Consider the following 22,975-nt stretch of genomic DNA (forward strand, 5'->3'; position numbering starts at 1 on the left):
GCGGGGAGAGGGAAGTGCGGCCCGGCGCCCTGGCCTTCGCGGCCTGGCAACAGGCCGCGGACCGCAGGTTGGGGACCACTGTTTTAGGAGACGTTTTGTGGATGCCCCGCGCCCTCCAAGTTTCAGACGCCGAACAGGGAGCAGAACCTCTGCGTGGATCCAGCCGGAGTTTTCGGATAACAAAGTCTCTGCCCCTAAAGACTTTCCAAAGCACATGCTGAGCAGATGCAATTAGGGGCAAGTCGTCGGGTTCAGTGGGGAGGGCGATGTCTTGAAGCATTTTCAAAGCATGACATTCTTTATAAAAACACACACAAAGCCATAACCAACCCTCCCCTAACACAGGGGTAGTCAACCTGTGGTCCTCCAGATGTCCATGGACTACAATTCCCATGAGCCCCTGCCAGCGAATGCCAGCTGGGGCTCATGGGAATTGTAATCCATGGACATCTGGAGGACCACAGGTTGACTACCCCTGCTCCAGATGTCCATGGACTACAATTCCCATGAACCCATGCCAGCGAATGCTGGTCCTTCAGATCAGGAGTAGTCAACCTGTGGTCCTCCAGATGTTCATGGACTATAATTCCCTTGAGCCCCTGCTAGCGTTTGCTGGCAGGGGCTCATGGGAATTGTAGTCCATGGACATCTGAAGGACCACAGGTTGACTACCCCTCCCTAAAGCACAAAATCCCCTTTTCTCTGCTCTGGTCTATGGAGGCGAGCCGCGCTCCCCTCTCTATGGTCGCCCGCCGTCGGGGAAGCCCTTCCGCCCCAACGCGGAAGTCGCCGCCCCGCAAAGCGCCTGCCTCTCTGAGCGCCCCGCTCTCGATGGTGCGGCGCGTCGTGCGCAGGCGCGTCGCGGGCGGGGGAAGCGGCTCCCTCACGGAGGAAGGAGGTCAGCCATGGCCGCCTCCGTGGTCTGCGGCCGGGCAGTGCTGGCAGCTGCCAAGTGGCTGAGGGACGGCAGCGGAGGCCGCCGCGGAGTCCTGGGCGCCGCCGCCGCCAAGGTGAGGACGGGCCGGCCGCTTCTGCCTCGCCGCGAGAGCTGCCCGGGGAGTCTCCTCGTCCCGCCCGCCCCGAGGCCGGAGCTGCAAAGGCGCCCCGGGGAAGGTTGGCCGAGGGTCCCAGACCCCCCTCCCTCGCAGGAACCCCCCCCCCCGGTCCTTTTGCTAGCCCTTCGTGCCCTTGTGGGTGGCGCTCTGCCCCGCAGCACCTGTGCCCGCTGAGTCTCCGCTGCCCTGCCTCTCCCCCCTCTCTTTGCTGCTTGGGAAAATCCTATTCTTAGATCAGGGATTGGAGGGTGGGAAGGGCTCAGGCCGGAGGAGGGGGTGGGGGGAGAGTCGGGTCGTGACGGTCCTCCAAGCAGCAGGAGAGTCCAGGAACACCTTAGAGGCCAGGCGGGTTTTGCAGGGTATTGATTGGTTATTATTAGGATTAATAATAATAACCAAGCCATTTGCTTCTGGTCGTTGGGTTTAGTAGTGGAGAGGGTGAAGACGCAAGTGTTCTTCAAGCATGACGGTCTTTAGGAAAACATAAACAAAACCTCCTATAAAGGAGAAAATCCCCTTTTTGCTGCGCTTGTCGAGGATCGCTGGCAAACACAACTATATAGCAATAAAGAAGAAGAAGAGTTGGTTCTTATATGCCGCTTTTCCCTACCTGAAGGAGGCTCAAAGCGGCTTACAGTCGCCTTCCCATTCCTCTTCAACAATGCATTAAAAGTTGCCTTTTTGTATTCGAAGTGGCATATGTTTTCCTGTATTGATAGGCCGCAAGGTTCTGGGATTAAATTGCTTGTTTCACCTCAGTTTTGTCACAGCGTATTATTTCAGCAGAGACAAAGGTAAAGTTCCCAAGCGGTGTAAGAACATGCTTGACATGCATCCAATCTTTATTGTTATATAGTTGTATTTGTCAACCATGCCATGGTGTTTTCTCTTCTATTGTTGAAACCAATTCCTGTGCCTGCCTATATTTAATTGCTTGCATTTATTAAGCTTATATACCACCCTTCCTGGCAGTGGGCTCAGGGCAGTTCACAAGAGCATCCGTTCAAAACTATGTAGAGAGAAGAGCTGGTTTATTATACCTCACTTTTCCCTATGACAAAGAGTCCTAAAGTGGCTTATGAACGCTTTTCCCTTCCTTTCCTCACAACAGATACCTACCCTTTGAGTAGGTGTGGCTGCGAGAGCTCAGAGAGAACTGTTCTGCGAGAACAACCCTAAGAGAATTGTGGCTCGCCTAAGATCACCTAGCTGGCTGCATGTGGAGGAGTGGGGAATCAAACCATGTCCTCCAGATTAAAAACTGCTGCTCTTTAACCACAACACCATGCTGGCTCTCTCTTTACTGTAAAGGAGGGCATTATAAAAATGTAATTAATTAAATAAATATTTACGTTGTTTAAATGCCTTTCTCCCCAGGACTCAAAAGTAGCTTACATCATTCTCCTTTCTGTCGTTTTGTCATCACAACAACCCTGTGAGGTCGGCTAGGTTGAGAGTGCGTGGCTGGTCCAAGGTCACCCAACAGGCTTCCATGGCATAAGTGGGGATTCGAGCCTGGGTCTCTTGCAGCCTAGTCCTACACCAAGCTTTTGAGAGTCAATCTTGCTTCGTCAGATTGATGCTTGTAAATAGCTTATACTCTGGAAAATGTTGTTGGTCTCGCTATGTAAGGTGCTACTGGACCCAAATTTGGCTCTTTTGCTGCATACCAGTATAGATTAACTACCTTAAAGCAGTGAGTATTAACCTTTTTGATTACCTGGGCTTCTTAAGTTTTTGCAGACCTTCATGTGATCTGTTAAGTGGGCGTATGGATATGCAATAACTTTGTCCTTCCGCCTGGCCTCTCCAGCTTACAGTTTCTGGGAGACCCACATACAAATCTCCACTTGCCGGAGACGCTTGCTTGGTGACCTTGGGCCGGTCACCGTCGCAGCCAAACCTACCTCATAGGGTTGTTGTGAGGAGAGCTGAATGAAGTAGTCCACTTCGGAAGAAAGGTGGAATATGGAGTTAGTTGAAGGAGGGGCGTGTGACCAATTTGAGGATACCGCCAGAAGGCTGAGAATTCTAAGCAGTCCTCACAAAGCTCCAAATAAGACTTTTTAAAAAGCAGAGCAAATTAAGTAGCTGTTGAAGCTTAACATTATGCGAGTGTGAAATGACATATTAAAAACCCTTCCTAATTTCACACCTATAGACTGCTGTGTTGCCATCTGGCACAGACTAAGTGGGGTAAAAGATCTTTAAGCGAAAGCATTAAGGTGGGAAGCAACGTCAGTGGGGAAAAAGGACCAGTGGTGTGCTAGAGAATGAATCAGATTGTTGGTAGATTCCGTGCGGAATGTTCTCACAGCTCAGAATCTGTGGAATGTGCAGAAATGGCCAGTGGCTTCAGTAGAAGATTATCCCCATTATAAGCAGAAAAGAACCTATGGGTTAAGAGACAAGAAGCTTCTGACTTCCATTTACCATGGGGCAAATGGTGAAGGAGAGCCATTGCTTGCGGGGTCTCTGGAAGGAACTGTGTGGCCACAGGAAACAGGGCGAATTAAAGTGACTCCTTGAGCCTGATCTATCCGTGGTTTGCTTAGGTAGCCTGTCCTGATCACTGGGTGGAGTTGTTATTTAAAACCCTGCAAAAATATCAGATATTGCAATGGAGAAAAGACTGGGCCAAAAGAAAGAGCAGTAAAGAGACTGATGAATACTGGCCGTTAAAAGCAATTTATTAGCCTTTATAAAAAGTCTGACATTGCTCTTGAAAGATGGTCTGTTTGGTGGCTTTTTCTTTTTTTTGTCTGAGGAAGTGTGTATGTACACGAAAGTTTGTGCCTTGAATAAATCTTTGTTGATCTTCAAGGTGCTGTTACTCAAAATTTGGTTAGTGGCTTGATCGCTTTCTGGGGAAGGAAGATTGGTTGCTGTGAGCCGGCCTCTGATAGTGACTCTTGTGTGTCTTTGTTGTTGACAAACAGCATACCAGTGGGAAAATAGAGAAGGGTTTACTCAGTGATGCTGATAAGACTTAAGACTGCTTTAGGAGCTTGCTACCATAGATTTAAATTCTGGTTTAACAAGTTTGTAGAGTAGCCGTTTCCTAATAGCTGTTGCTATAGTATGTGTGTAGGAGGGGATCTCTTAAAAAGCAATAGAAATGTATGCCACTTTCCATGATACTCTAGTAACTTAGGATCCAAGCAATGCTGTCTTAAGCAAAGTTGTGCCCTTCTGTGCTCTCTGATTTGCAGGGTTGTGAAGCTCTGCCCATGAGGTTGGGAGTTCAATCTCAGCAGCTGGTTGACTCAACCTTCCGAGGTCGGTAAAATGAGTACCCAGCTTGCTGGGGGGTCAACAGTAATGACTGGGGAAGGCACTGGCAAACCAACCCGTATTGAGTCTGCCATGAAAACGCTGGAGGGCGTCACCCCAAGGGTCAGACATGACCCGGTGCTTGCACAGGGGATACTTTTACCTTTTCCTTTGTTTAGGATTGCATAGTGAGCCATTGGTCTCTTTCGATTTAAAAGGGAACCAGAACCAGTACAACCCACCTGTCCTTTAAAAAAAAGTGATACTTTTCCTTGCAGGCTTCTTTAGGCAGATTATTCTATTGTGAACTTCTTAAGATACTCATGTAATTTGAATGGTATTCTTGTTGGTTTTTAGGATACTGTAGTTAGTCCTCAAGAGCCTCCTGTGGCGCAGAGTGGTAAGGCAGCAGACATGCAGTCTGAAGCTCTGCCCATGAGGCTGGGAGTTCGATCCCAGCAGCCGGCTCAAGGTTGACTCAGCCTTCCATCCTTCCGAGGTCGGTAAAATGAGTACCCAGCTTGCTGGGGGGGAAACAGTAATGACTGGGGAAGGCACTGGCAAACCACCCTGTATTGAGTCTGCCGTGAAAATGCTAGAGGGTGTCACCCTAAGGGTCAAACATGACTTCGTGCTTGCACAGGGGATACCTTTACCTTTTTAGTTAGTCCTCAGGCTTAAGAAATCTACTTTTGGAGGAGAGGATGGAGGGACACAAAGTTAGAGTCCACCATGTACAGCCACTCAATTTATAGTGCTTCTGCCTTGTTAGCTATCCTGTTTAAGCCACGAGCTAAGGTTAAGTTGCAGTCATTGGTATTTATTTATCATAGGGTGGAGATACACACAGGAAACATAATAATGTATGTAACCAAGTAAGTACTAATATCTAGGTTTTCAATCCACTCAATTACAGCATCTCCATCATAAGAGCTCCATCACATCTTCCTGGAAAGCACAACACTCAATCCTGTGACAGGTGGAAAATAGCTTGGAGGGCTATCCCACAATCACATTCAGGAACTGGTATTTTGCCACATTTAAACAACAGGTCTGCATAACTGCCAACGCCTGTTCATTAGCATTCTTCCATAGTTTACTTGGCAAGTCAACCAACATGGAAACCATCAGTGATTGGTGCCAAACAGAGATACTAAATATTCTCCCCCTAAAAAGCTTATCTGTAGCCTATAATTCACATGCTATAACTTGTAGCTTTTTAGAAGTGAGTTTTCTGTACAATAAATAATTGCTTGTTGAGTTCATAAGACCCAAGGTTGTCCTTTAACTTGGCTGTCTCATGGAACACCCATGAAATTTGGGTTCCACTGCTCTTTAACGGCTGCTTTTTCTGCAAATGTGGGATTAGATCTGGTGGTGGTTTTCCAGGGACAGCAGGGATTTCTGCCTACGGGGTGTGACTTTCTCCCCCTCCCCTGCAGCGTGGCTCGAAATGCCTCCTGAAATGCAGCTCCTAGGACATAAGGGAACCCAGGAACAACACGAGTGGCAGCTGGAGGTCTGTAGCAGGCTGTGAAATCAGCTGAACTTTTTCAAGTTTCACATCTGTCTTTGAGATGAAATTCTTGGTTGTTGCTAGACAGGAAATTTTAAAACTAATTCTGCTAGGAATGAAATGCATAATCGTGTTAAATATTCTGAGTGCTTTCTTTGACCTTAACTGTAGGGAGGCTGAGCTGTGTACTTTTTGTCCATTCTGAAGTGGATTATAGATTCATGGTGTATGATTCTGCAAGGCTCTGATGAAACTATCCCTTGCCTGAGGCCCAGAAGATGCATTAGAGCATGGCACACACCGCTGTGCCGAAGAATTTGATCCTCTGTCCTAAGCATGTAGCTCACTGGAGGAAGAGAATGGCACCTTGGTGGGGAGCTGTGAGTCAAATAGTAGAGCCTTGATCGTCTGGTATGTCTTAGTAACGCTGCACCAGGGCTCTGGTGGGACCGATCTGGGGGCCTCACTAAACCATCCAGTTGGTCGTAGCAACAGGTGTTGTGTTCAAAGGGTCAAGGACTTAATCCATACAAGTTTATGACCTTTCGTTTATTCCCAAATAGGTTACGGCTCTGTAGTGTTCAATTCTGCAAGACTCAGGGCTCTGAAGAAACTCTTAGCTGTTACCAGTGGCTCAGAAAATGCCTTTGTGCATGTCACGCGTCTCTCTGTGCCCGGGATTTTCAACCAGGGCTCCCTTGAGAGCTCCCCTATATCCTGCCTTAATGGACTTAGTCACAAGCTGTTCTCAGCATTGCTGTGAAAGCAAGGAACTCGGCGCTTCCATTGACCTGGGTGGCGGTTCTCTTGTGTTTTCCGTGCCTGGGAAAGGGGGTGGAATCTGGACTCCTACTCCTGTCTCAAACTGCCTCCTTTCTCTCCCCTCCTCAGTCCTTGGGCATGGCAGGGAGGTGTGGCCAGCTGATGTCACTTCCAGGCCAGTTTCAGGACTGTTCGAAGCCTGAAAAATATTTCAGGAGCTCCTGCACAGTCAAAAAGTTGAAAAAGGCTTCTCTATGCTAAAGAATTTGAGCCTCTGACCCAAGTGTACGGCTCACTCAAGGAAGAGGGGAGCAGCTTTGTGGGGAGTTGGGCTTTCAGTACAAAGCTCTCAAGTCTGAAGATTTAACTCTTCAGTTTAAAAAACAGACTTTGGGTAACAGGTGCAGGGAAAGAGAGCCTGAAGAGCTGAAAATACTGAGCTATTTAGACCAGTGGTGACTCTGTAAGGCAGCTTCATATGTTGCATTCAATGCTCTCGGGAGTGTTTGCCTAAGCTGCAGTTCTGCCTGCAGTTTTGGGACAGTGTCCTTATTCTGCAAGGAGGAAATTTGTCCGAGGCTTGACATTCTTGTTTTCCAGCAAAGGCCTGCAGATATCTACTGCGCTTGGCATGGCATAATAGCTCTATGATGATAGCGCCGCCTCTGGTTCCTTGAACCCCAAGGCTTGTTTGGATTTACTGTGTAACTGCCCAGTTTCCATGGGCTGGGACACCTCCAAAACGCTGCCAGCTGCTGGACAGTCATCAGCCCATTGAAATTGTGCAGTGGCTTTTACAGATGTTTTGGCCAGAGCATTACACAACTAAAAGAAGCGGTGCAAAACCAGGCATCGTGGCGGCAGTTGTGCCATAGGATCGCCCAAGAGCTGGACTTGACTGAGTGGCTAACATCATTATCATCATTTTGCTGGTGTTTGGGCTTCCCACAATCACATGGGGGCAGCATTTGTCCACAAATGTGAAATGCAGCAAAGGAGCTGCAAATTGACTCCTCTCTGTTGCAGAATGTCTTATATATTATTATTATTATTATATAGTGGAATGGTTTTATAAAATAATGGGACTGTGTAAATAAACAATAAAGAAATCTAAATAAATAAAATAAATAACTATTATCTGCTTGTCATATGTATTCTGTTTGCACTGCACCATTTTCAGCTGGCATATTGCCATTTCTATATTGCTTAGCATATCACGTCTAATATTTTTTTTGCTTTTTTTCAATTCCCTGGGATCCTAGGCTGATCGCATTGCTTATTAGACGTCACATCCTCCTGCTTGCTTTGAATAACACTGTACAACTGCCTTGAGTCTCAGTTCAGTAAGACAGGCGGGCTATAAAAAAAGCAAATAAACAAATTACTGGTGCATTATGATTATTTTATCTCAGTTTCCTTTGTTCTTAATCTGCTTTTATGCCAATAAAGTATTGTGTGTGACATATACAATCCTCTTGACCCACTTTTTTTGACAGTTGGGCATGGTGTTGCCAGTCATGGGCAGGGAGAACATATGCAGTGTCCTTCTGAAACTGCAGGAATAACTAACACCCTTCCCCCACCTTCTCAGATGTGGTAATGTGGTAATGGCATTTTGCAGGTATCGGTCGGCTGGATCGGGGTCTTAGGGGGCCTTGACCTGGCTGGATCGGGGTCTTAGGGGGCCCTGACGTGGATGGCCCAGGCCAGCCCAATTTCACCAGATCTCAGAAGCTAAGCAGGGTCTGTCCTAGTTTGTATTTGGATGGGAGGCCATCAAGATATTCCAGCACTGCATATGTTCTCCCTACCCATGGGATGGAGGGTAATGATGTATACTAAAATGAATTTTAATAGTGAAAAATGTAAATTTCTGCATTTAGGTTGGAAAAATCAAATGCATCACTGTCGGATGGGTGAGACTTGTCTTGGCACTCGTACATGTGAAAAGGACCATGCACTGAACATGAGTCAGCAGTGGGACTCGGTAGCTAAAAAGACAAATGAGATTTTGGGCTGTATTAAAAGTATTATAGTGTCCAGATCATGCAAGGTGATATTATCACTTTAGTCTACTCTGGTTAGGCCTCACTTGGAGTTCAGTTTGGGGCACCACAACTGAAGAAAGATTTAAAGAAATTGGAGTGTTACGAAGATTGAGGGCTACAAAGATGGTGAGGGGTTTGGAGACCAAGACGTATGAGGAAAGGTTGAGGGAGATTGGTCTGTTTAGCCTGGAGAGAAGGTGACTAAGAGGTGATATGATAACCATCTTCAAATACTGGATGGGCTATCATATAGAAGATGGAGCAGAGTTGCTTTTTGTTGCCCCAGTGGTTTGGACCAGAAACAATGCATTGAAATTAGTTCAAAATAATTTTTGGCTAAACATCCGGAAGAAGTTCCTGACAGAATGGTTCCTCAGTAGAATAGCCTTCCTCTGAACATGGTGGGTTCTCCTTCAGAAGTTTTTGAACAGAGACTAGTCATCTCACAGAAATGATTTTATGAATTTAGGCAGATTGTGAGTGGATGGGCAGGAAGGGATGTGCCAGTTATTTGTCTCTTGTGGCCCTTCCTTGCATACCCTGGGAATTGCTAATTGCCGCTGTGGGTAAGTGAATTTCCTCCAGGCCACGCTGGATTCTGGAGATTTCGGGGGTGTGGGATCATTTGCGCATGAAATTGAGGTCACTGTTGATAGGCAGGTAGTTGAGAGTTCCTGCATTGTTCAGGGGGTTGGACTAGATCAGTGGTCCCCAACCTTTTTATCACCGGGAACCGGTCAACGCTTGACAATCTTACTGAGGACCGGGGGGGGGGGGCTAGTCTTTTACCGAGGGACTTCGCCACCGCCTGAGCCGCTGCTCCGCTTGCTTTCCCGCCGGTGCCCCTGACTTCCCGCCACCCGCTGGGGGGCACTGCCAGCAGCAGCTGCACAGTGCCATGCTGAGGGGGAGCCCCAGCCACGGTAGCCACTGGAGAGCACCAAAGGTGAGCCGGCGGCAGAGTGGCAGGGCAGCCCCTGAGGCAGCAGCCAAGGAGGAGGACTAGGAGGAGCCGCGGCCCGGTATCGACTGATCCACAGACCGGAGGTTGGGGACCACTGGACTAGATGACATTGGAGGGACCTTCCAACTCTATGATTCTATGGTTGCTATGCAGTGGCAAACTACCTCTGAATGCCACTTGCCTTGAAGACTCTACAGGGTTGTTATAAGTCAGTTGCAACTTGACCATACTTTACACACAAACACATTAACTTGTGTATTGCATATTGCAGGTGAATTCAGTGTGTGTTCCTAAGAACGGGCTTTCAGGGGGATTTTGTTGTCTTTGGGGACAGGGCTATTTTTTAAGGGACTGAGACCTATTTGGGGATTAGGGTTTCTGTGGGCTGTTACTTAGAATTTAACTTTTGATCAGAGTTGTGTCCAGATGCATGGCACCGCTCATTGTTTTATTTATTTATCTATTGTATTTATATACTGCCCTTCCCGAAAGCTCAGAATGATATACATGAAACAAGAAAATGATACAGGTAACATCAGTGTGTGGACATGCTCTTTATACAAATGACAACTAAACTGCTTGGTTCAGTCTTGCTTTTCTAAGAAGCAACGTGTTTCATTTCCTCCCCAGGTACTCGGCGGGAGTACAGGCTTCTTGAATAGCCATGGACTTCAAGTGCAGCAGCGAAGGAACTTGTCGCTGCATGAATACCTGAGCATGGGACTCCTGAAAGAAGCTGGCATTGCCGTTCCGCACGGGTTAGTCGCCAGCTCACCGGAGGAAGCTTACCAAATTGCAAAAGATATAGGTATAAAACTGGAGTGTGTGTTTGTGTGTGTGTGTTTGTATGGTCAGTGTATATTTTAAATGCCATATTTTGCGTGCTAAATTGCAGAAAGAATGTGTGGAGATGCAAATGCTTGTGTTTAAAAAAGAAATCTGCCTTCCTTCCAGTGGCTGATTACTCTAGAGTTTCACGGCTTAACTAGAAATTAAGCCCGCTGTATGTAAAATACAGCGGGCGCTAGCTGCCCTCCTGGCAGGGCCCCAGGCCAGCCAGGCGCCCCTGCCCTCCCCTGTTTCCTGGGGACCGTGGCCTCAAGGCAGGGGAAGAAGCAGGGCCGGGGCGCCTTCTCCCGCCGCCTCCCACCCAAGGCTCCCTTCGGCGCACTCGTACCTGACCTCCCAGCTTCGGGGAAGAGGCATCTGGAAGAGGCAGCGCCGGCGCGTCTGTGACATGCCACACCTGCTTCTTTGCTGGCCCCAAAGGGTTCCCCCTGCCCCGTACCTCCCGGCCCCGAAGCTGGCTCCTTGTGTGGGAGGGGGCAGCAAGGAGGCTTCTGGGCCGGGAAAGAGGCAGGGCTGGCGTGTCTGTGACGTGCCAGGCCTTCTTCCCCGGCCCCGAAGGCTTTCCCCCACCCCACTCACCCCGGACCTCCCGGCTTCGGGGCCGGGAAAGAGGCAGGGCCGGCAAGTCTCTGACATGCAGGCCCTGCCTCTTTCCTGGCCCCGAAGCCTCTTTACCGCCCCCTCCCACCCGAGGAGCCGGCTTCGGGGCCGGGAAAGAGGCAGGGCGGGGAAGAATCAGGCCTGGTGCATCACAGACGCGCCGGCCCTGCCTCTTTCCTGGGCCCAAAGCCTCTTTGTTGCCCCCCCCCCCCCGAGGAGCCTGCTTTAAGGCCGGGAAAGAGGCCCTGCCTCTTTCCCGGCCCCAAAGCCGGCTCCTTGGGTGGGAGGAGACGGCAGACACGCACTGGCCCTGTCTCTTTCCCATCCCCGAAGCCTCTTTGCTGCCCCCTCCCATCTGAGGAGGCGGCTTCGGGGCTGGGGAAGAGTCAGGGCTGGCGCGGCTCCCCCCCCCCCCTTCCCGCCACCTTCCGAAGTGTGTTGGTGGGCAGGCAGGTAATGGCAGCTGTGGGCTGAAGGCGGCTGACGGTGGGGGGGGGGGGGTCAGGAGGCGCTTTGCTCCTTCCGATTTGTGAGACCGGGGCCAAGGTCCCAACGTGAACCGCACTGCACACGGCTCGCGATTAGGCTCTTGGCGCCAGATTGACAATCAGAGGGCCCTCCAATTGTCAGTCTGGGTAAAAGGGCCAGTGGGCACCCTTCCTCATCCCGGACAGGGCCCACCCTAAGGGCCCTTACTCTTTATGCTGTTCCTGCGGAGTGGTTAAGGATAAACCAGAGCTGATGGCATTATATGGATGCAATGGCAGAAGGTGGCTTGGGTGTTACATGCCTGGGCTCCTCTCCTCTCCTCTCCTCTCCTCTCCTCTCCTCTCCTCTCCTCTCCTCTCCTCTCCTCTCCTCTCCTCTCCTCTCCTCTCCTCTCCTCTCCTCTCCTCTCCTCTCCTCTCCTCTCCTCTCCTCTCCTCTCCTCTCCTCTCCTCTCCTCTCCTCTCCTCTCCTCTCCTCTCCTCTCCTCTCCTCTCCCCTCCCCTCCCCTCCCCTCCCCTCCCCTCCCCTCCCCTCCCCTCCCCTCCCCCAGTTGCCATAGAGTAGTGCAATAAAAAAAATCCAGATTCTTCACCACTGATCGGTTATGTCTGAGCCCTAAACTACAGAAGAGTAGTTTGGGGCTCAGTTGTTTGGAAACCTGGGTTCAAAATGGAGGGGGTGGATATTGCTCTGAATGGACAAGCTGAAATCTTTCACTTGTTGTACGTCAAGGTTTACGCAAGCCCAGTAATCCCTCAGGATCTGTACCCAGCAATTGCATGATTTGGATTTTGTGTTTGATTTGTTTCAGTGGTGTTTAGAGTTTCTCCAGCTGTGCAAGCTGTAAGCATTTAATTTGTGCATAATTGCTACTTAATACTTTCTGATATGCCTGTGTTACTGCTTTTGGTCACACGTTTTGTTAATTACAGAAACCTATTGGCTTGGATCCACTGGCTTGGAAGAGGCTTTTGTCACTAGAGTGCAATTTCCTCACCTCTGCTCCATGCATCCCCCACATATTGTCAGGAAAAGCATGTTGGGGAAGGGGTTTAGAAGTCTACAGAGAGAGGGGAGATTCATTGAAAACCACAGTTCCTTGTACACCTGAGTGTAATCCTCTAGTGCAGTGGTCCCCAACCTTTTTATCACCGGGGACCAGTCAACGCTTGACAATCTTACTGAGGCCCGGGGGGGGGGGAGTCTTTTGCCAAGGAATGCTGCCACCTGAGCCCCTGCTCTGCTTGCTTTCCCGCCGGTGCCCCTGACTTCCAGCTGCCCACTGGGGGGCACTGCCAGCAGCAGCTGCGCAGTGCCACGCTGAGGGGGACTCCAGCCATGGTGGCCGCTGGAGAGCACCAAAGGTGAGCCGGCAGCAGAGTGGCAGGGCAGCCCCCGAGGCAGCAGCTGGGGAGGAGGACAAGGAGGAGCTGCGGCCCAGTACCGACTGATCCACAAACCGGTCCCGGTCTCCGGACCGGGGGTTGGGGACCGCTGCTCTTGTGGATTCAGGCCACAGCCTCGTCAGATCTCAGAAGCTAAGCAGGGTCAGAGCAAGTTAGCATTTGGATGGGAGACCTTCAAGGAATACCAGGGTCACTATGGCAATGGCAAACCACCTCTGAACATCTCTTGCCTTGAAAACCATGCGGGGGTCTCTGTAAATCAGCTGTGACTTGACAATAAAAAAAATATTGTTTACAACCTGGTCCTCTCTTCCCATTGCAAGGCTGTTGCCGTTGAGGAATGAGAACATCCCATTCTCTTGATCCAGTGCAGTTGTTTGAGCCAGCCACGTGTGGCCTTTGTGCATGCCCAAATGAACCCACAGCATAGCTTACTCCTTGATGGGTTGGGACTAACGTTGGCAACAGCCTTTTTCAACCTTTTGGCCATGGAGGACCCCTGAAATAAATTTTCAGGCTTCGAGGACCCCCGGAAGTGATGCCAGCTGGCCACACCCCCTGGAAGTGGCATGCCACCAAAAGTGACATCACCACCCCACACGCACCTCATCCGACCCCGATTTGTGCTCCTGCGTGGGAGCCAGGGCAGTGAAGTTTCCAGTGCGTAAATGGTCATGGAGGAGCAAAGTTTGCTTCAGGAGACTTTTGCTTTACACTGGGCACTGGGAAATGTCATTTAGCGTGTGCTTTTGTGGCTTTCAAGACGTCTTGGGCAGTATCCACTCCCTTCAAACATTTTTTCTATAGCCCTAAGGTCTAGAAACCTTTACAAAATAAAAGATGGACCCTCTGTTCTTGACACACTACTGCAGGTTTTCAGGAAATTCTTCTGGCCAGCTACTTAATAGAAGATGATACCCAGAATTGTGACTGTGCTGCTGCTGCTATCCATTCAGTCGTGTCCGACCCTTGTTGATTCTATAGGATAGTTTTCTGCATTTGTCTCTGTCAATGACCGCTTCTTTCAGTTTGCTCATGGTCTCAAGGGGGTGACAGTGCTATAGCCCAATAAATGCAGTTCTTTGGTTGATTAGAATGTCTTGAGTCAGGTGTCGTCAACCTTTTTTGGGGCACCTTTGGAAGTTTGAGGGGGTGGCAAGAACCACCCCAAAATATTTTCCAGCGGAAACAGAGACAAACCCATATGATGGTTGCCTCAGGAACCAGAGCCAAAGAAAATACCACCCTGCTTGCACTTCCTGGGAAGAAGGGAGTCCTGGCATGGGAATGCATGGACACAGTGACTAAGGAAAATCCAGATGATTGCTAGTCCCTCCCTATACTATAATGCAGAGGTGGCCAAAATGTGGCTGTCCAGATGTCCATGAGAGCCAGTTTGATGTAGTGGTTAGGAGTGTGGACTTCTAATCTGGCATGCCAGGTTTGATTCTGCACTCCTCCACATGCAGCCAGCTGGGTGACCTTGGGCTCGCCACAGCACTGAAAAAGCTGTTCTGACCGAGCAGTAATATCAGGGCTCTCTCATCCTCTCCCACCTCACAGGGTGTCTGTTGTGGGGAGAGGAAAGGGAAGGTGACTGTAAGCCGCTTTGAGCCTCCTTCTGGTTGGGAAAAGCAGCGTATAAGAACCAACTCCTCCTCCTCCTCCTCCTCCTCATCCTCCTTCTTCTTCTTCTTCTTCATGGGTTAACAGTTCCATGCTGGCAGGGGCTCATGGGAATTGTAGTCCATGGACATCTGGAGAGCCACTGTTTGGCCACCTGTGGTACAGTGGAAAACAACCATTTGAATGAAGGAAGCCAATAGCAAACTCTGCCTTAAAATAGCCCCACCCACTTTTTGGAAAGCCATGCATGGAGCCCATGGGCACCATATTGGGGAACTCTGCTCTAAGATTGGAAAGTCTCAAATGAGCTCAAACTTCTTATGTAATCATGTGCTTAAAGCCTTATGGTACAACTCGTCTTTGGTCTGAAGCTGTGGGCAAAAGGACAGTTTTTATCTCAGACTGACCATGTTGGGGTGGTAGTCCAGGGCAAAAAAATTAACCATGCACAATATGTTCTTATCAAACCTAGATTGACCTCACTGCTTTAAGAATATGAAAAAGCGTGCGTAACATACTGCATAAAATAACCCCCTTGGGTTTAATAAAATTAAAAGGCATAAATGCCTTTGCTTTGATCAAACAGAATATTTTCACGGTCGGAGCCTTTGTTAAAATGTGCGCTTTCATTCCAGCTGGCAATTGGTGATTACCAGTTCTCATTAAATCAGTTTACATTTTGCCCACTGATGTAACAGTGTGGGTGTTTGGCCTTAATGGAACTCCTGTGTAATCTGTCTATTCCTTCTCTTGCTGGAATATTCCTTTGCCATCAGCATTTTGTGGACAGAATCTCCCCCCCCCCCCCAGCAGCTTATGCAGAAAGTCATTTATGGAGCAGTGAGAACTGCATAGCCAAAATGTCGCTCTACCACTACGACAACCCAAAATTCTATTTTTCGTAAAATCCAGGTAGTTTATCTGGAAATCTGGCTCAGAATCTACTTGACATTCTGTTGCAAAACAGTCTAGTTAAATCAAAAGTTATGTTTACTTGGGAAGCTTTTGTTCTATTTTGTTTTGTTTTTGAAAAATATTTTGCATCACACAGATACAAGTTAGTTATATCCTAACATCCAAAGACCTAACGCGTTTTGACCCATGCAGGTATTCCTTGGAGGTAATATTAAGCATACACAATTGTTTTAAGACACATAGAAGTACATAAAGTATGTTTTTATATCGTCTTTCAGTTGCCAGGGTCATCTCTTGCAAGCGCCGTCTATGCCCTGTGGCAGTCCTTCTGTGCCAAAAGCCAATATCCCCCTGTGGTCCATGGACCCTGGTTTCTGAAAAATATGCATGAGAGCTAGCACAAAATGGTTTAGCTGAAAATGAAGAAGGTGTGTTGCTGTGTACTTATCTGCCTTGGCATAAACCAGGCTTTATCTACAATGGTTTCTTGACGGCCCTAGCTTTCCTGCATGGATGGGAGTTAATTAATTTTTAATATATTTTTTAAATTAATCGGGTGATATGACCATAGATCATCGGTTCTCAACCTTACCTGCTTGGCGACCCCAACTCAGGGTGCGCATGCGTGGGTGCACATGCAGGGGTGCACATGTGCACGTGCGCATGTGCACAACAATTGAGGTGGTGTGGAGGTGACCATTGCCATGGCTCCGCTGCCTCCGCCTGCCTCTGCCTGCTGCCGCCACCACTTGCCTCCTCCCGCTGCCGCAACCTAGTGACCCCGGGGAAGGGGCCAAGCGACCCCAAATGGCGTTGTGACCCCTAGGTTGAGAACCACTGCCATAGATGGTCATGTTGACCTGCCCCCCTCTCTCAAAATGGCCAATGATGGGTCTGAAGGGGGTGGAAGGAGAGGGGTGTGAGGGGATGTTTACACAGCTAAGTTTCCCAACCATCTTCTGCCACTTTTGGGTTTCTTGAAGCCTGAAGAATGTTTCAGGGGTTTCTCAATGATAAAAAAGTTGAGAAAGGCTGGCATAAACAGAGAGTACGTTATACAGAATAAATGAAAGAGGTCCAGATAATAAGTGCCTGGGTCTTTCAGAAGAAGAGTTGGTTTTTATGCCCTGTTTTTCACTACCTGAAGCAGTCTCAAAGCAGTTTACAATCTCCTTCCCTTCCTCTCCCCACAACAGACGCCCTGTGAGGTAGGTGGAACTGAAAGAGCTCTGTGAGAACAACTCTGACAGGTTCAAGGCTGCACATGGAGGAGTGGGGAATCAAACCAAGTTCTCCAGATTACAGGCCGCTGCTCTTAACCACTACACCAATCTTAAAACAAACAACTCTACTAAGTTTGAAGCAAACATCCTGCCATGACATTTCTGTCTTTCAGATTTAGCAGGAGACGGTTAGAGCCAGGGCAGAGAGAGAGAGAGAGAGAGAGAGAGAGAGAGAACTAAAGGTGTGTGTGTATGTGTGTGTGGGGGGTCTGCTACATGGACCTAGTTGTGTTTCTAGCGGGAAGTGTTAATTTGCATGCCTCCTTCATGTTCTTGAAACAAACCGGCTGGCTGGCCTTGTCTCTTTTAAGATTTTCAGCATTCTTTTGTTGCTGACCAAAGAGAGGTTTACGCATGAACTGGCTTGGTCTTTCAGGTCAAACAAGTCATGAAGCTCAGTTGTGTCAGTGTTTTTTACCTTGGGATTTTGATGCCTCAAAACAGCTGCAGGATGCGGCAGTTTGGAAGAGCCGCCCACCCGGCAGATGCTGCGGTCATCAAAATTTTGCCCAGCATCTGCTTCGTTGGCCCATTTGGCTGACAGCAACTTGGATGAAGCAGTTTTTTCAGTGTTAAAGATGGCCTGCGGGTAAAGAAGGTGATGTCTCTCTCTACCCAGCACTCCCTCCTGATCAGGGCTTCCAGCAACTGCTTTGCAGTGTTTTGAAAAAAACACATTCACTTCTGTAATGGTGCAGTCAGACCTGACCTCCATAGCCTCATCAGATCTTGGAAGCTAAGCAGGGTCGGCCCTAGCTAGTTTTTGGATAGGAGACCGCCAAGAAACACTTGAGTCACATGACGCAGAGAGAGGTAATGGCAAAACCACCTCTGAAGGTCTCCTGTCTTGACAATCCTTCATGGTTGCCTTAAGTCAGCTGTGACTGGACTGTACTTTCCACCACCAAGTCAGCATTGTCCTTGGATAGCTGCTTGAAATATAACTCGGTACATACTGGCTGCAGCTACTCCAGAAATCTTCCTCTGTAGCCTCCATTGCAGGAGCTCTCTGCAACCCCATCGAGTTAGATCTCCCCCTCCCCGCAGTTTCTCAATCAGGGATTTGTGAAAGCCCTAGGGTTTCTCGATGGCCCTGGAAGGGGTTCCTGAATGGGTAGGGCAGCAGTTCTCAACCGCCATAACGCCGCGACCCCAACGGCAGCGGGCGCATGCAGGCGGTGGGTGCAGGAGCGCTGGAGTGCGCACGCAGGCGCAAAACAATCTGGAGGTAGCATGGAGACGGCCAGTGCTATGGCTCCGCCGCCTGCTGCCGGCCACCCAATTGGGGTTGGGACCCCCAGGTTGAGAATCACTGTGGTAGGGTTTCCTGAATGGGTAGGAGTTAATTGTTTTTTCAAAGGGTAATTTTCCTGGGAGCAGGAAAGGGTAATTTTCCTGGATTACTAGCATCCCTACAGAGCAGAGCCGAAGCCTGGTGTATACTTTAAACCAGCTGTCCCCAACCCCCGGGACCGGGGACCGGGACTGGTCTGTGGATCAGTTGGTACCGGGCCGCGGCTCCTCATCCTCCTCACTGGCTACTGCCTCAGGGGCTGCCCTGCCACTCTGCTGCTGGCTCACCTTTGGTGCTCTCCAGCGGCCGCTATGACTGGGGCTCCCCCTCGGTGTGGCACTGCGCAGTTGATGCTGGCAGCGCCCCCCAGTGGGCGGCGGGAAGTCAGGGGCGCCGGCGGGAAACGAGGAGCAGGGGCTCAGGCAGCGGTGATGTTCCTTGGCAAAAGATTACGCCCCCCCCCCCCCCGGGCCTCAGTAAAATTGTCAAGCATTGACCAGTCCCTGGTGATAAAAAGTTTGGGGACCACTGCTTTAAACGATTTAATAGAGGTATTGAAGTACCTATTTGGATTACCATTATGCTTACAAGTGAGAGGACAGCCACTGAGGAAATTTACCCTTTGAATACGGGATAAATCTAGAAACCGTTCTGGTTGGATCCTACAATAAAGCAACATAGAACGAAGAGACTTTTTACTTTTCTTTATTATGTATAAATTTTGAAAATATTGTTAGTAGCCTAGGTATAGTCTCTCTCTCTCTCTCTGATTTTAGACAGTACAAACCATCCCATTTGTCTGTGTTTCCCAACCTTATTGTGCCAGATCGCACCACTTCTGGGGTTTCTTGAAGCCTAACGAACATTTCAGGGGTTTCTCAGTGTTAAAAAAATTGAGAAAGGCTGCCCTAGCGCCTGGTAATCCTTGCAAATATTTCTGAAAAGTTTGGGGGGGGGGCTTAATTCCAAAAACCTGAACTAGATGCTTAAGGATTAGTTATGTGGATAAGGGATTATTTTGCTGAAGCTGAATCCAGTGCCCTTTTTTTTTGGGGGGGGGGGGCTGATAAAGGTTACATAAAGAATACTTGAACTTTTTAAAGTTAATAATATCTTTTCCTGACTAATAGCTTGAAAACACTTTCCCTGTTCCAGTCTGGCGTTAAAGCAAATTGCTACTCATCTCCTGGGAAATGTGGTGTCTGTGATGGTGATCAGTAATAATTCTGACTTCCTTTTCAGCAGACCTCCTGCCCCTGTTGTTGCATGTGTTTGCTGCCTGCATGAAAGCTAGAGCTACCTTTTTGTGTAGGTAAAAGGCTTTGAGCAGGATTTATGCAAGATTTAACTGAAAAAAGAAATGATGTGCAACCCCCCCCCCTCATCTCCCTGTATTCTAGGAACAAAGGACCTTGTTGTAAAGGCACAAGTGTTAGCTGGTGGCAGAGGGAAAGGAACGTTTGAAGGTGGCCTTAAAGGAGGAGTGAAAATAGTCTTTTCGTAAGTTGTACTTTTAATTGATGTATAAACGTAATTGTTTGGCCACCAACATGCATGGTTCTTTGGAATTTAAAAGCGGGTTGCTGTTAAATAAAAGGCTGAGGCCTAAGTGGGCAGAGAGTGGGCGGGGCCAGTCCGGACGAGGGCCCAAATGGAAGGTGCAAATTGCCTTCCGATTGGGCCCTCACCAGGACAGACAAGAGTTCTTCCAATTGGAAGGCCCTCACCAGGACAGTCCGGAAAGCAACGGGGAAGCACACCCGGGGCCTGGGGGGGGGGGGGGAGGCCGGGCCACCGCCAGGGGGGAGAGGAGGAGGAGGAGGCCTTCCTCCTGGGCCCAAATGGCCTTTTCTAGTGCTCGTTGTATTTAAAAGTACAATGGGCTTTAAATCTAGTAAAACATAAACATTAATAAGAACATGGGAGGGATTTTTATTGTTATGTTGGTTTTATATGTACTAATATGCTGTAATCCGCCGCAAGCCAGCTGTGCTGGGAGCGGTAGAATATAAATTAATAATAAATAGATTGTAAGCCGTGACTTCTTTGGGTAATAATAAATCAATGAAATCAATCATAAAATTGAAACTACAAACATCTCAGTGCAAACATGCAATAACTTTAGGATGTAAAACTGTCAGAAGTATTTTAGCTACTTATTGTTTACATGCTGAAAGCAGTAATATCATTTCAAAGTGATCTTAAATAAGATCAACTTGAACACTTGCTAAGCTTCATACACACTGAATTTCATCAATTATTGACTATTTCCCATCTACTGTAAGATGCCCCAGACTGTAGCCTGGTCTTGGGAGAAAGTGAAATCTGACTGCTTTTGTGAAATTACTGCCGGGGGGGGGGGCGAACTGTGGCTCTCCGGATGTCCACGGACTGCTATTCCCATGCTGGCAGGGACTCATGGGAACTGTAGTCTGTGGTCATCTGGAGAGCCACAGCTTTAGAGAGACAATGCAACTAAAACAGAAAACACCAAAACTCCATACTGACCATATCGAAAAGAGTGAAGGTGTCCTGTTTTGGAGAAGGGTGAGTTTTTCTGTATATTAGATTGTTAAGATTGCATCATGTTTTCAGTTTGTTATAAATTTGTAAATAAATTATTTTGTCATTTATGGGCCTCACAGTGACCATTTACGCACTGGAGGTTTCATGCCAGGCTGCAGGCTGGAGTTTTAGTCGTGGCAGGTTGCCCCACCTCTTCCTGTACCCACACGGGGGAGCACTTGGCCTAGTGCACCTCATCCGCCCCCCATTTGTGCTCCTGCACGAGAGCTGGGGCAGTGAAGTTCCCAGTGCATAAATGGTCAGTGTGTTGACGGCCTGGATAGGCCAGGCAAGCCCGATCTCACCTGATCTCGGAAGCTAAGCAGTCTCGGCCCCGTCTAGCCCTCAAAGCAGGCAGGGGCTCATGGGAATTCTAGTCCGTGGACATCTGGAGGGCCGCAGTTTGACTACCCCTGGCTTAAAGGGTGACTACTAAGGAATACCAGCGTCATGATGCTGGGGCAGGCTGGGGCAGATCGCCTCCGAACATCCCTTGCCTGGCAGCTAGACCACCTTAGGATCTCCTGGTTGCATTTTGTCCTGTGTGCTGATTCCACAAGCTTATCTCGATCACAGGTGTTTTTAAGTCCCTAAGGGAGCATTTCTTAGCTTTTTTTTTTTTTACTGCTGAGGAACCCCTAGAACATTCTCCAGGCTTCAGGAAACCCCAGAAATGGCACAATCATGCAGAATGTGGTTGGGAAGCAGAGCTGTGGACATGCCCACCGCAGGCCCCTGAACTGGCCACGCCCTCCAGGCCCATCAGTGGCCATGGGGGGGGAGGGTGTTTGTGTTTAGACGTGACCATATATGGTCATATCTATAAGTGTTTAACAATTTTTTAAAAATCTGTAAAAATTGAGTAAGTCCCATCCATTTGGGAAAACCCTTCCAGGTCCGTCAAGAAACCCCTGAGCTTCATGAAACCCTGGTTGAGAAAGCCTTCTCTAAAGCCTTCGGGGAGGGCGGTAAAAAGGTAAAGGTATCCCCTGTGCAAGCACCGAGTCATGTCTGACCCTTGGGGTGACGCCCTCTAGCGTTTTCATGGCAGACTCAATACAGGGTGGTTTGCCAGTGCCTTCCCCAGTCATGACCGTTTACCCCCCAGCAGCAAGCTGGGTACTCATTTTACCGACCTCGGAAGGATGGAAGGCTGAGTCAACCTTGAGCCGGCTGCTGGGATCGAACTCCCAACCTCATGGGCAAAGCTTTCAGGCAGCTGCCTTACCACTCTGCACCACAAGAGGCTCTGGGGGGGAGGGCGGTATATAAATATAAATAAACAAACAAACAAATAAACAAACAAACAAATAAATAAATAAAGTATGAACTGAAATTCTAGCCCAGTTGTATAAATTCAAAGGAAAATCCTGTCAGCGCCAGAAATCAGAGAACATGGTTTTTATCACTTCATAGTTTCTGGAAATTTTGTATCTTTAGTTGTAGAGATTGCCGTGGTCTGGATGGCCCAGGCTAGCTGAATCTTGGCAGCTCTCAGAAGCTAAGCAGGGCTGGTGGGAGACTGCCTAGGAAGCCCCGGGTCCTTGTGCAGAGGCAAGCAATAATATATGAACATTTCTTGCCTTGAAAACCTGGGGGAGGGGTGTCACCATAGGTCAGCACTTTTCACCACTGCCAGTTGTAAAGATTATGGATTTCCCCCCCCCAAAAAGGGGGGGGGGGAAAGAATCTAGCATTGCTTTTGTCCTATTTTGAACATAGTTCTCTCTTTCTCTCTCCTCTCTCTCTCTCCTTCATTTTAGTCCAGAAGAAGCAAAAGACATTTCCTCCAAAATGATTGGCAAAAAGCTATACACAAAGCAGACAGGAGAAAAGGGCAGGATATGTAATCAAGTATTTATTTGCGAGCGGAGATATCCCAGGAGGGAATATTATTTTGCTATAACAATGGAAAGATCGTATCAGGTAAGTAATCTGCCTTGAGAAATATTGCTTTTAGAATGCACTAGTATTATTGATTAGCGTTTGGTTATCTTCACAGTGGTGGTTTGTAATGCACAGCGCTAGCTTGCATTAAGTCTTAGCAAAGCCTTTTTAGGGACATGGATCTATCAAGTGCTGTCAGTGCTGTTAACCTGTCGCATGGTGGAAGTGAATGGACAGTTAGATGAAATGCAATGCAATGCGTCCTGTAGGGGCCGTAAATGTAAATTCACAGCCTGGAAAGATGCTGCCGGCAGTCCTTTCTGAGTTTATTCTAAGCTAGGCTTTCATGAAACCCTGGGGTTTCTTGACAACCCTGGGGTTTCTTGACAACCCTGGAAGGGTTTCCTGACTAGATGGGAGTTATATAATGACCATAAATGGTT

The 22,975-nt window shown here is 48.5% G+C and overlaps 1 protein-coding gene across 1 annotated transcript in view; it reads left to right on the forward strand.

Moving 5' to 3' along the window:
- Positions 1 to 823: 823 nt before the first annotated feature.
- Positions 824 to 22,975, forward strand: part of SUCLA2 (succinate-CoA ligase ADP-forming subunit beta) — a 40,995-nt gene continuing 18,843 nt past the window's right edge. Inside the window, exons 1-4 of the mRNA XM_077314263.1 lie at positions 824 to 1,010; positions 10,249 to 10,426; positions 19,481 to 19,580; positions 22,409 to 22,571. Coding sequence (XP_077170378.1) covers positions 906 to 1,010; positions 10,249 to 10,426; positions 19,481 to 19,580; positions 22,409 to 22,571 — 546 coding nt within the window. The 5' untranslated portion in view covers positions 824 to 905. The remainder of the gene's footprint in view (positions 1,011 to 10,248; positions 10,427 to 19,480; positions 19,581 to 22,408; positions 22,572 to 22,975) is intronic.

The sequence above is a fragment of the Paroedura picta genome, chromosome 1 (assembly GCF_049243985.1).
Source record: "Paroedura picta isolate Pp20150507F chromosome 1, Ppicta_v3.0, whole genome shotgun sequence".
Taxonomy (NCBI): Eukaryota; Metazoa; Chordata; class Lepidosauria; order Squamata; family Gekkonidae; genus Paroedura; species Paroedura picta.